The sequence below is a fragment of the Paralichthys olivaceus genome, chromosome 5, assembly GCF_024713975.1.
Source record: "Paralichthys olivaceus isolate ysfri-2021 chromosome 5, ASM2471397v2, whole genome shotgun sequence".
In the NCBI taxonomy this organism is placed as follows: Eukaryota; Metazoa; Chordata; class Actinopteri; order Pleuronectiformes; family Paralichthyidae; genus Paralichthys; species Paralichthys olivaceus.
In genome coordinates, this window is record NC_091097.1 from 16,217,881 (window position 1) to 16,231,805 (window position 13,925).

Consider the following 13,925-nt stretch of genomic DNA (forward strand, 5'->3'; position numbering starts at 1 on the left):
GTAAGTCTCCCTCCTGCCTTCCCCCCCTTGCTCCTCCCTCTCACATCCCTGTTTACTGCCTCACTGGCACCTTGGAGTACAGCCTCCTCACGTTCTTCTCGAATCACCCATGGCTCATGTTTGGACTCTCTCTCTCTTCATCCTCTGCTCTTTCAGCCTCTCTCGCTCTCTAAGGATTACTCCATTCCCTTCTCTCTTGTCTGCTCCTCCATTAAACTTTATCCTATCTCTGCTGAAAAATGGCCAACCCCCTGTAGCTGGCCATTTCCTCTGCCTTTTCTCTCTCATTCAACTTTGGTACCACAGTCCCGCCATTCCAAAGCCCCACCACGACCCCCTATGTCCCTTCATGGCATAAAATAGTATCCCAGCATTCCCTCCCTGGCCGCCTCCTCTTCCTACTGTGAGAGGTGAGGACCACCCTTTGCACCTGTAACCCTTTAGTGCCCAGGGCGTTCTAGAATTAAAGGCCCCATGCAAAGCCTGGCCAGGTCATGCTGAGTTCGCTCCCAAAACTCTCCACAACCATCAGCTCGACAAAGCAGGTACTTTGAATCTTACCTAATCTGCATGACTGCAGGTTTTAATAGTTAAGTTAGAGCTTATAGGTGATGTGTACTATGCTGGGTATGAAGCATGAATTTTGAGTTTTAAGATTTGCTATTCTGCTTTTGCATGAGGAATATAAAGTGAAGCAGAGTTGCAGGATCTAATTTAATATTGTTATAGTCACAAGATGCACATACTAAGTACAGTGTATAATGGTGATGCTGTAACCTTCTATTACATTCTCACACAGGTCACCTGCAGAAACATGAGGTTGTGATCCTATTATATGACTTTAGAATAACTTCATTAATATGGCACCTCTCAAGACAGCTTCGCAATGAAGGACAAATAAAAGACGACAAGAAAATGAATTGAAAGTAATGAAATCAATGTTTTCTGATAAAACAAAAATCACCTAAATGGTAAATTAGAGAGGATCAAATGTTTTAAAGAGAATCTGAACCAGTGAGCAAAATCAGAGGCTTCAGTGTTTAGTGCATGAAAAGCATTGTCTGATACTGTGTGGTTGACCCGTGACCAGAGTCAGACTAGACTGGGGTGTGACGAGGGAGGCATAAGTCACGAGGGAAGGTGCGGCATGGACCCAGTCAGTCCTAGATGTCAGCACGCTGCAGAATGCTGACTGCAGGGAGACTGTTCCGGTTTTGTTTGGATGAGCAGGAACTTTTGTTGCCACATTCTTACAACCCATCACTCGCTTTTATCTGCATCCTGAGCTCGTGTTGGTTGAGAGGCGAGGAGGGAGGGGAAGTTAAGCTGAACCTCGCCCATTCTGAAGCAATGATGTTGCTTCCAGAAATGCTCAAAGAAGCCCAGTTTTTTAGCCTTAAAGAGGAAAACCAGGTATTTATCAGATAAAACGTTTATTTTCTTTCCTGTTTACCTCTTGATGCTGTCGTGAAGCGTTAGTTCTTCTTTTTTCAAGATACTTCTGGGCACCGTGGATGTTGATGACAGGATCGAACACAAGCGTAAAAAGTGGGAGAGAGAGCAGGCAAAGGGACGGGCTGGAACTAAACCTGTGGCTGCTGCAGAGGACTCCAGCCTTGGCGCTCACCCAGGGGAGCCATCGGGGAACCTCTGCATTACTTTCTTAACTAGCCTTGCTAATGCTTGATGAAATTATACAATTTGGCTCACGTACAAGCTGCTTGTCCAGAACCAAATACCTGTTCTCCAGCTGAATTCCAGTTGAGACATCAGAGGGTATGTGCTTGTTGTTTCTGATTGTTCGTAGAAATCTAAATCCAGAGTGGCTGAATTCTGCACAATGCGTTTGGTAAATAAGCTGATGCATTCCTAACAAAAACAACTCCACCTTCCATTTCCCCACCATGGTATCCTCCAACAGTTTTTCCATTGGTCGGGAATTTAGACACAATCACTCATCTTTCAAACTACCTGCAGTGAAATCTTTTATGGTCAAAGAACAAAATACAGATCAGTCCCCACTTCACCTTCCTCCTCCCTCCTCCATCCTTTCACCATCTTTCACCAACACCCGGAATCTCTCGTTCTTCTTCCTACTCATCATCAAAAGTCAAAAGAAAATGCATCTTTCAACTTCATTATAACTTCATTATAGAGTTCACCACAGATATTTTGTAGTGCAGTCCATGGTCAGTACTGAACATTGCACAGAAGGAAAAATCATCCATTTCATTTGATTTTCATCAGTAGTTTTAGTTTGTGAATCAAGGTAATTTTGAACTATAATAAGCTGTTTTCTGTTTCGATCCACAACCACTTATTTATTTGTTTAATGTCCCGTGGCTGCATTGCATGATGGTGCATTAAGATGAATTTGAGTCTCTGCCAAGTAGCATCAATGAAAAATGTGGTCTCATAACAGAAGTCACGGAAAAGTGTTTGCCACAGATTTTTTGCAAGCGCCGCAACCGTCTCTGCTGTCAGACTCTGGCTGTGGTAGAGCCAACGTCAGCAAGATCTCACATAGCTTTGTTTTTTCACATTTAATCAATGTGTAGATTCTTTGAATGAAGACTGTGCTCTTAAACCAGTAGCATCAATACTGATTCCAGGTCAGCATGAATAACGAAAGCCTAACCATGGCAGGTGCTCCAGGGTTCTAGTGGCGGTGCCCCATCCACTAGACAAGTCTTTCTTCCTGAATCATCTTTTTATATGTGTTCTCTCACTAACTCTCTGATTTCAGTTTAATCTACTTATGTATGTGCTACACATAGACCTGTCAGTGTGTGTATTATCTGTGTGCTTGTCCTTAACGCTGTGCCCTCTAAACTCTTTGTGTTGCATATTTAGATGTGGTTGAACTCTGCAGGTGTCTGTATTTCTTCTCTCTGTGACGTCTGTGTCTCTCTGAAGTCTCCGGAGGAATCATCAAGCATAGAGCGATGAATGTAGTCGTAGATGTGTGCAGGGATATAAATTAGGTTACAATTACTGAGCGAAAATAATGACCTGTGACGAAAAATACAAAATAACTAAAGAGAATGCGAAAGCAGCACAACGTTCATTTTACCAATAAATTAGCACCCGAGACAAATAGATTTGATCATGAATTCACAAATCATTCAATTTCATCAAGCCAGTTTAACCAATAATAATCTGATTTACCTACGATGGGGGTTAAAGACACTAATGCCTAATGGGGAAATCTGAACCAGTCCGAACAGACTCATATGCATCCAGATAGTGCCTTAATTCAATCGGTGGAAATCAAACAGCATTTGAGGAAGGATCAGCAGTCTCGCCGGAGATGTTTATCTCCCCTTTAATCGTATTAGTCTGGTCTGAGGGCTGCTGGTGTCTTGGGCCACTTCAGCCGCTTGTCCTGCACATTACTGCAGTCGGTCTGTGCTTCACGTCCAGACAGGCTCCAGACGCAGAGACGCTGGCTGCCTGGTAACTGACCAAGTGTGGCTACAGCTTAAAGGGATTTCTTGGCATTTTGAAATTTCCTCTCATCAGGCGATATTTGTTCTAGCAAGCAATAGATGTGGTTATATGTGAGCACACTGGTCTCGCATCACTTGCAGTCCTCAAACCTGTGAGTGTTCTGCTCCCAGTTCATTTAGAGTTTTGCTACAGAGAGGGATTTTAAAAGTTCAACTAGACTTGGAAGGTTGTGGTGGAAATAGAATACTATGCAGTCATTTTATTATTAAGGCAACTCAGCATTTGAAGAAACCGACCTATCGATGTGATATATTTTGTTGACTTGTGTACTTACATTATCCAAAACGTTTCCTAGAATAATCAAACCGAGAAAAATCCTCAGTTTTATTCAATGTAAGGGGACGATTCTCTGTGTTTTCTTCTTTTCTGTCTCATGTGAATGTTTTCGAAAACCCCTCCTTTCTCTGTGTCCCATTCTGTTTCTTCCTCCCACCCTCTTGTCTTTTTGTCTCTCTCTCTTGGTCTCACTGTCTCTCACCCCTCTCTCATCTCTCCATCTGGACCACCAACAGCGGCGGCGGGTAAAGATCTCTCTCTTTTTCCTCCTCATTTCTCCCCCTCAGCCCTCTGCACTCTCGGTGCCCGTGTTTCTGAACACCTTTCCTTTTCCTCCATCCTTCATCACCGTTGGTTTCTGTACTTGTCTCCTCTTCCCTTTTCTGAATCATTGTTCAACATGGAACAGCTCTGACTCAAACACAACTAAACCTCAAGCCGATGTGTGATTTCTTTTTTTTATTGTTGAAGAACAGTGGTGTGATCATGCACACACAGAGACGGACATGTGTGCACACTTGTGCACAAAACTCAACTCACTCACACAAACAGTAGCAGTCTAACATCTGGTATAACAGCTGTAAGACACATGCACCATACACACAGCTGCTACTCCCCTCAGGACCATCGGTGACCTTTAACCTTATTCTCTTTACCCTAATCTGAGGAATTTATCAGTTTCCATGATATTAAAAGTATTTATTGAAGTAAACAGGTTGAGATTTTATTGTTTACAGTGTAGCTGACTTTTGTTATTAGTTAACAAAGTATTGATTCTTTACCATGTGATTAGATTTAGTTTCGTAAAGCACAGGCTTCCATGTAGTTTTAAATTCTTTTTAGTTTTGAGTGAGTGTTTTGGTGCAGCTGAAATATTACCTCCCCTTCTCTCATACATGTGAATCCAAACAGAAAGAGGTTTGGCTCAGCATTTCAGACAATGAAATGCTCGCTAAAATATCTTTGTCTTTGGCAAACGGCCGACAAGACAAGATTCCATGCTGTCTGAACAATGCTGTGAAACCAGCTGATCCCAGTAGTAGTAGTAGTTTAGAGTTCCTAGTAATTTACTGGTTGAGTCATCAGAAGAGAGAGTTTGGCTTTGAATTACATTTAAATTAAATTGTGACTTACTTTGGAAGTTATCACCTTTTTGAGTCTACAATTGGAAGCGTCAAGAAACTGTCATTGTGTCAACAGGACACTTCTCTCCGACCAGGCCTCTGTTTGCAGCTGCTGACAGAATATGGGGTTGCTTGTGTCCAACCTCGACTAAACTCTCTCTGCCAATGTCTCTATGTAGAATAGAGTTTCTCCATCACTCAAACTGCTGCTTAAAAAAGAGAAATATTGCAGCATGGAAAGCAAGGTTTCGATGCAGCATGAATATATTTCACCGTAAGCTGGGCATGTGCAAGCCAAAGCTTTACCCGTCTCTGTAAAGCATTGAAACACATTGCAAAGTGTTAAACAGGTGTAGCTAGCAGATAGCATTCAGACAGGAATGATATCAGTCTTTTCCATAGCATGTACCGCAGCTGTAATACACCACCTAACTCTAGCATGTAGCAACAATGCTAACCCCACACGTAGAAAATAAGGCTCAGATGGAATATGATAGCAATACTGCATGTGTTGCTACGTATTTAATCCAGACGCAGTTACTCATCTTGAGTTAACTCGGACACAAGTTACCATCGAGGAATGGCTGCCCGCTGCCATTGTGGAATCCAGAGGATGAAGTCTGTCAATCACTCATGAACCAAACTAACTCTTTCAATGTGTGTGTGTGTTTGTTTGTTGTGTACATGTGTGTATGCATGCATCTGTGTTGTGTGCTTGTGTGTGTGTGTGTGTGTGTGTGTGCGTGTGTGCACATCCAGGGGGAGCAGTAAGGGAAAAGACATCAGCACCATCAAGTCCCTGAGGGTCCTGAGGGTGTTGCGACCTCTGAAGACGATCAAACGTCTTCCAAAACTCAAGGTACGTTCAGGAGATGATGTCCCACCTGAGATCAGAGTTATCTGTACTTTCATTTTTGCGTCGCAGCTATAGATATGAATTATCGAAATTGTACAGATTTAGTTTTCCTCAAGATCCATGAATTATTCCTTTGGAATTTGGTGACAATGTTGAAAAAAGCTTTGTAATCTTTTTTAATTTTAATCATTTAACAGCATTGAAGCCACAATTTCAGACCAAAATACAGAAATGATTGTAATCCTATGTGTTTCTCTCAGATAATAATTACAGTCTGTGTCTGTGCCCCCCCTCCTCTCTCTCTCTCTGTCTCAATCCTCAGGCTGTGTTTGACTGCGTAGTGAACTCTCTGAAGAATGTGCTCAACATCCTGATCGTCTACTTGCTCTTCATGTTCATCTTTGCTGTGGTGGCCGTGCAGCTTTTCAAGGGACGCTTCTTTTACTGCACTGATGAGTCCAAAGAGTTTGAGCGCGACTGCAGGTCAGGAAACCTTCAGCGTTTCAAAAAGTATTATTAAGATTGAGTCGAGCCCCTTCAGACATGCATATCTCCTCAAGTGTCTCCTCCCCTGCCTCTGCGTGTTTATTACCTGCTCAGAAACACAAGCATGTACACACATTGCGCTGACGATGTGGTTTGTGTATTTCAGAGGCGAATATCTGGTGTATGAACGACATAACGAAGTGAAGGCGCAGAAGCGGGAGTGGAAGAAGTACGATTTCCACTACGACAATGTGGCTTGGGCCCTTCTCACCCTCTTCACCGTGTCTACTGGAGAGGGGTGGCCGCAGTGAGTATGCGAGAACATGCTCAGTCACATGAAGCGCACGTGCTCCCCGATGACCTATAACCTTCTCCTCATTCCCTTCGCTTCCTCCGCAGGGTGCTGAAGCATTCAGTGGATGCGACTTACGAGAATCAGGGCCCGAGCCCCGGATACAGGATGGAAATGTCCATCTTTTACGTGGTGTACTTCGTGGTCTTCCCCTTCTTCTTCGTCAACATCTTTGTGGCTCTCATCATCATCACGTTCCAGGAGCAAGGAGACAAGATGATGGAGGACTATAGTTTAGAAAAGAATGAGGTGAGCAGGGATTAACGGAGTGAAGGAGGATAGAGATGCAGATTATGGGGAGAATGTCTGGAAGGCAGGAAGTGGGAGGATTATAACTGCTGGGTGGAAAAGAAGGGATAGATTGAAGAAAAGAGGGAAAGTTGGGACAAGATTTCAGCAGAACAAAACATTTGTTGTGTTTTTTTTTTTTTGCAGAGAGCCTGTATAGACTTTGCCATCAACGCCAGGCCTCTGACACGCCACATGCCCCAGAACAAGCTGAGCTTTCAATACCGAATGTGGGAGTTTGTGGTGTCGCCGCCATTTGAGTATACTATCATGGCAATGATCGCGCTCAACACTGTCGTGCTCATGATGAAGGTAAACACTCAGATTATCTTAACACACGTCATCTGATTATTGAGTTAACATCCATGTCTGTCTGCACCTTTATCTCATTAGTTCAGACTTTTTTTTAGATGTTGCTTATTTTAGATGTTGCACTATTTTCCTTATGTGCTAATGAATGTTTCTCTGAATAGTGTGAGCTCAATTGTGTCTCTGACTTTATAATAACCCTCCTTTCTGTCTCTGGTCGTGTGTGTGTTTGTGTCTTCCACTCGGTTGTGTTGGTTTGCTGGCATGAATGTGTGCGCTGCTTGTGTGTGTGTGTGTGTTTGTTTGTTTGTAGTATGATGGAGCTTCTGATACCTATGAAGCTGTGTTAGGCAACCTGAACATAGTGTTTACCTCCCTCTTCTCCATGGAGTGTGTACTCAAGATCATCGCCTTTGGAGCACTGGTGAGTGTGTGTGTGTGTGTTCTACTGTATTTTTGTAGACAGTCCTGAAAATCTGTATCCACATAGACTGTTATTGGTCACCAGGCAGAGAACAACAGTGAGACGGCAAATGCAAATGCTGACGGACAAACTGCAGATGCACTCAGAAGCAAATAAAAAAACATACTAACTCACCTGAAAACACATATAACGGATGAATCACATACACTGGGCCTGTGCATAACAATATAAACAGGAAGCAGATTGTCAACTCTGCAGGAAATATCCCCAACAAAAAATAGAACAATGGTAAAAAGTTAAATCAGGGATTTCAGTTCTGCGTTATGTTTTTGGGTAACGGTATAAGTCGCAGGAGAAAGGTATATTAAGCTACACTAAGATAAACAAAAGCAACTAAAAACAACTAATGTAGAGAACAATCGATTAGGAAGATTGCATGCCGCTATTTTTCATATTGTGGAGGACTTCACCGCAGCTCCATCCATTATGTTGTACCACTGGGACACATTGTTTGTCGTTGATTAATGCTCACGTATTTAAAGAGAAACTTTGAGGGAAATTATGAGCAGCAGAGACACGATTATGGGTAATAAAGAAATAGGAAACTGCTAGAAATCAGCAGTCATTAGAGCTGCAGAAGAACGGACAGAGGGTGAAGAAGAGAAAAAAATAGGGAAAGAGGACATGTAGAAGTTTAGGGAGGAGATACAGGACAAACAAGAAGATATTTCAGTAATTAGAAGAGGGAGAATGAATGACAGATGGGCGGTAATAAGCAACGATTGCAGAGAGGGTGGAGATTAAGTGGCACAGGATTTGGAATGAGGGGAGCATCCTGAAACACACTCGTGCCCCTCAGCCTGCATACGCACAAATAACTCCAGGCCTGTGTGTGTGTCAAGGTGGTTTATTTTAATAGCCGCCTCCCTTGCTCTCTCCATGTCCCTCCACTTGTCTAATGCACAGTTTGGCTACAGGCGACATGTAGGAGAGCAAAAAAAGAAGTAGACTTCACTCAACAGCATTTTGTCCTCATCATCTTTTCTCTTTGACGTATAAAGAGAACAAATTAAAACAATTATTTGTGTCTGCGCAGATATGTGGATCCAGTTTATTGAATAGATGTAAGAGAAGGATTTTTGGGGGGTTTGATTTCTAACATTCAGATACAGTATGTGATGTCGTCGTCTTCTGGTGCAGGACAGGTTGTCCTCAGCTGGCCTGTCTGCTGGCATCCGTTTAACATGCTGTCTCTGATTGTCCCTTTGTCCCATCTGATTTCTCTCCTGTTCCTGTCGGATACTGACATGTTTTCTTGTTTTCATTCTCTCTCTTTCTTTACCCTCATTCTCTCTCTCTTTTTGTCTTTTTCATTTCAACGTGACTTCCCTCCTGTTTTACCGTTGTCCTTGTTATTTCAATGCGGTCCATGTGCGCTCCATCTCGCTGCGCCGCCCATTTCTCTGTCAATCTCTCTCAAACATCCGTGTTTGTCTAAATCTTACCGTGTCATTCTCATCACCTTCCCAACTTCCCCATTTCCTCTCACCCTCCCTCCATCTTCTCTGTTCCCTCCGTCCCACAGAATTATTTCAAAGATGCCTGGAATATTTTTGACTGTGTGACAGTTCTGGGCAGCATCACCGACATTCTGGTTACTGAGCTGGGGGTAAGTAGCAGGATCTCATGCGTCTATATGTGTCTATATGTTTGAGGGAGAGAAGTGATATTGTGTTAGACATGTATGTTGCTAGTGACCAAGTAAAGACTGTGAGCCTCACACGTCCGTCACATTGTCTGAAAAACATACAGTAGTCAAGACAAGGAGGGGAGAGCATGAGTTAGAGGCCACTGTTGTTCATTCATGCACAAACATCTATTGAAAGTCTTATATAATTGTCCCAGTTGGTGGGACGAGGAGAGACCCGACTCAGGCTCGCCGGCACTGAGCCGCAGAAGGAAAAAAAAAAAGGCAGAAAGCCGGGCTGATGCTCTGTAGCAAGTCAGGGTGCAACGGATCACAACACTCGCGGCTCGGATTAGATCAGATCATGGTTTTTGTTCGGGTCGTTTTTCAGATCAGAAAAAAAAAGGGAGACAAAAATAACTTGGTTTTCTATCTATCACAAAACTTAAAGAACAATTATAACAAGGAATATTTGCAACATTCCTGATGTTTAAATAGTGTTAAACCGAAATATGTAATATTTACTTGTTATATTGATGTGCAAAATAAACAGTTTGTGTTGCACATTAGTTATCTAAACTGTGGTGGCCCGTCATATAATATCATAAAAACATAATAAATCTGTAAGTTAGTGTTTCGCTCCACTGTCTCCTTGACCTGTCTGCAGTGCTATTTGCATCATGCTCACTGGCACTATGTCCATAAAGTTTTTACCATCCACGTAGACAGTCAGATCTCCTCCGAGTGGCATCCAATGCAGTTTTCTAACAAGCGAGAACTTCTTTCACTTTCTTATCCGTCAATATGGCCGTAGAACTTCTAACGTGTGCTGTGTGTATATATGTATCTATGTGTGAGTGTATATACATGTTAAGAGTCTATTTTAAATGATTATTTTATTTAGAAAATGATTTCAAAAGGTGCGGTCAGACAGAACGTGGGGTATGTACGTGAGGTGGGACAGGGATTCTGACACGTCAAAACTGAGGTGAAGATGCATCTCTATGATTTGAACAAAAAGAAATTGCACTTGTCCTGACTCTTTATATATCTACTTCATAAAAGCTCAGTCGAGAAGACGAGTGAGTGACAGACAAATCCTCACAGCAGCTCTGACCTAACTTAGTGGGACAAATCTGTGATAATAACGTGAGGTGAAAATTTGCTTTGCGTTCTGTCTGATCAACTTTTCAAGAGTTGCTCTTGCAGATTTGGAGATACACCTGGTAGGGACGGGACGCTTAAACTGTATTCGTGAATACAAAGTATTTCAAAATCAGATCAATACAGTATTCGCTTCACCCACACTCTTACCTACCAGGTCTATCTGGGGAAGCAAGGGATACCAGTGACTCAAGCTCGTTCAAAGATTAAATTGATGCTATTTCACCAGCCAGGTTGTAGTAGATATTTCTGAGGCTGGTTTGTTTTTAAACTTGTTTACAGTTACTATTTATATTTATTCAGAATCGATCCCGTGCTGTCTTGGTATCCCTGCTACACGTAGAATCTGCAGACTGAAAGCTGCTGCTGTGCTAACCTGTCTCTGTAATGACGTTCCATTTCTTTCTTGTTTTTTATCTTTTCACATGCTTTCTTTAAATCGTCTACAAACTTTACGACGACCCGCTGTAATCTACTTCGCCCCTCGTCCCCCATCCCCTTCTCCCCCCTCTCCCCCACTCCCAACAACTACTACTTCCTGCGACTCCATCCAATCAAAATGCACTATGAATCCTCTGTGTCCACCCATGACACCCCGGCTTGGTCAATCTCTCTGGTTGTTCTTCGAACCAACCAAAAAAAATTCCAAAAATTTGCTGCTATAAACCATATGTCTGCAACATCCACATGTAGATGGTTTGTAATTTTTTTGGAGATCTTATTTTCCTGCATCCGTTTTCCCTGCATCCCGGCCAGTGTTAACGGCTGTGAAATGTGAACGCTTTGCTTGACCCTCCACCACACAGAACTACAAAATTGTTAACATTTTTAATTTGTCACCAAGTTTACTAACCTCTCTGCCAGTCACTGTATCAATACTGTATTCTCATATATTGCTCAGCCATAAATGTTCATCCTTTACAGAAAACTAGAGCTCCGTTTGTAAAGGATTGGATTTTTTTTCCACTGAGATTTGCCATTCATTGTATGCACATATGAACATGTCCGTACATAAGGCAGTGACTGGGAGAATGTTTCCAGAAACGACTGAGCGAGTCTAAAGCTTAGCCCCTGGCAGAGAGAACAAGTGATGCATGAGGCCCCTTGCATGTCTGTGGCAGGAACTCCTTACTTTGATAACACACACACACAAACACACACACACACAGACACACACACACACACACACACACACACAGTGTATTATGACCTGCATGTGCCTGCTGCCAGTCCCTTTTAAAAACAAACTGCCATCTTTTGTACTTTACTGTGGTAAATGGTTGAGCTCTATCATATAACAGATTTTGTTTAACTTTATATTAATTTAAATTACATTTTTAAATAGAATTAACTTTCAGATCATCATACACACCACGGAGCATTAGAGCCATAATTAGGGGGAAAGAAAGTCGAATAAAGTTGTAATATTGTGAAAATTATATTCATCATAATATTACAAGAAAAAAGTCGTAATTTAATTAGAAAAAGTTGTAATAATAAGAATAAAGTTGTAATTAATTAAAAATAAACATATTTCAAGAAAAACAGTTCCATTCCTTTGTATCCTTGTATCCAAAATCTTGAGAAAATACAAAACACTATTTTCTAAACAATATAAGACGTAAACAACAATACCCGTCACAATACAACTTTTTTTTCTTAGTGTTACAACTTTATTCTCTTAATATTACAGCTTCGTTCTCTTTATCTTTATATTAGAACTTTGTTCTCTTAATATTATGAGTTCATTCATGTGATATTTCAACTTTGTTCTCGACTTTTTTCCTTTTATGTGGCCTCATGCTACGTCATATCAAACTGATGATATTGGATATATATTAACTTATATATAAAGACCTTAACTGGTCCATCAACCACCGTCTTGCTCTTATTCGTCTGTGACATAGCTGTCGTATGTCACATGACTTTGGCAGCCAATCCTATTGGATTGCCTCGTATCGGTGCACATCTGCATGCTGTGTGCTTGCTTTATTTTAAAACGATTGCATATTCCTGCCTTGAGAGAATTAGTGCATTTGGTTGTCCTTCCAAGAAAACGTCCTGACATCCCTGCACATTAACTACTCACCACAATGACTCCCACATAACCCAATTGGATGAAACTAGTTAGATTTGGATGACTTCCCTCCCCCCCTGTGTTGTTTTGTTTGGTTTTGTCTAACCCGATGGATATGAAACGCTTGTCAGAGCCTTGCTGATTTGAGTTTGGTTTGCTTTGACTTGTTTGGCTCCTGGTTCTTTTCGTTTGTGTTGAGTTTGAATCAGTTTTGTTTTTGACTGTCTTTCCTTTCATTTTATTGCTTTGGTTTTGTGCAGAAAATAATTTGCACACTTTGTACTAAAACTATCTCCCTTTATTCTGACCCCAACTCCTCCCTCTCCCTCTGCTTTCATCTTCCTTATTGCTTCCTTCACTTTTCTATCTTCACCTTTCAATCCTAATCCTTTCTACACCCCATCTCTCTCTCTCTCTCTCTCTCTCTCTCTCTCTCTGGTTATGTCGTTGCTGTACTCTGTAGAATAATTTCATCAACCTAAGTTTCCTGAGGCTGTTCAGGGCAGCTCGTCTCATCAAGCTGCTGAGGCAGGGAGAAACCATCCGCATCTTGCTTTGGACCTTCGTTCAGTCCTTCAAGGTTCACTCACAACTCCTCAGCATATCACACACACAGGGGGGAAATTATATATATCCACATGTCTGCATTTTTCCTACACACGTCTAATATTGTGTACATATACATAGACAATTCCTCTGTGCAGTCTCGTAAACTAGCGTGCACGAGGCCCTCATACGATGAATGTATCTCTCCTCAGGCTCTGCCTTATGTCTGCCTCCTCATTGCCATGCTGTTCTTCATCTACGCCATCATTGGGATGCAGGTGGGTGACGGCCTTGTGCTAAAATGTGCTAGGATGCATTTGGGAAGCATTAAATGTATTTTATAGGGTAACGATGATAAGTAGGTTGACGAGGTATAGAAGCAGCTGGAGGAGGATGGTGGTCGTAAGGAGTCGGGGCATGATGGGAGGGAAAGGTTAATTAAGAAAGCAGTGGACATTTCATACACAGAGGTAGATTCAAGGTGCCAGGAGCCAATAAAGGAGGCAAAGTGCTTAAAAGAAAGAATAGAATCTGTATAAACATTTAAAAATAAATTAAATTCTACCAATGAAATTGATAAATTATAAAATTAAATACAATGATGGTATGTCCTTAGATTTTGTAAACTAGTTTTAAAGTTTTGGATTTAAAAAGTCCATGTTAACAGTTCTTGTGTTTGACAGCTGTTTGGGAATATTGCTATTGAAGAAGAAAGAGAGAGCGCCATCAACCAGCACAACAACTTCAGGACCTTCGTACAGGCTCTCATGCTCCTCTTCAGGTGCGTGTGTTTCAATGTTGTGTTTGTAATGTCTACATTACATGG

General features: G+C 41.8%; 1 protein-coding gene across 11 annotated transcripts in view; it reads left to right on the forward strand.

The window, feature by feature from the left end:
- cacna1aa (calcium channel, voltage-dependent, P/Q type, alpha 1A subunit, a) overlaps window positions 1–13,925 on the forward strand; it is an 87,290-nt gene that overhangs the window by 46,505 nt on the left and 26,860 nt on the right. For all 11 annotated transcript variants that reach the window (XM_069525274.1, XM_069525273.1, XM_069525268.1 and 8 more), the window contains 10 exons: window positions 5,670–5,769; window positions 6,089–6,249; window positions 6,419–6,559; window positions 6,652–6,853; window positions 7,040–7,204; window positions 7,515–7,625; window positions 9,211–9,294; window positions 13,017–13,133; window positions 13,312–13,377; window positions 13,783–13,880. In XM_069525274.1, coding sequence (XP_069381375.1) covers window positions 5,670–5,769; window positions 6,089–6,249; window positions 6,419–6,559; window positions 6,652–6,853; window positions 7,040–7,204; window positions 7,515–7,625; window positions 9,211–9,294; window positions 13,017–13,133; window positions 13,312–13,377; window positions 13,783–13,880 — 1,245 coding nt within the window. The remainder of the gene's footprint in view (window positions 1–5,669; window positions 5,770–6,088; window positions 6,250–6,418; window positions 6,560–6,651; window positions 6,854–7,039; window positions 7,205–7,514; window positions 7,626–9,210; window positions 9,295–13,016; window positions 13,134–13,311; window positions 13,378–13,782; window positions 13,881–13,925) is intronic.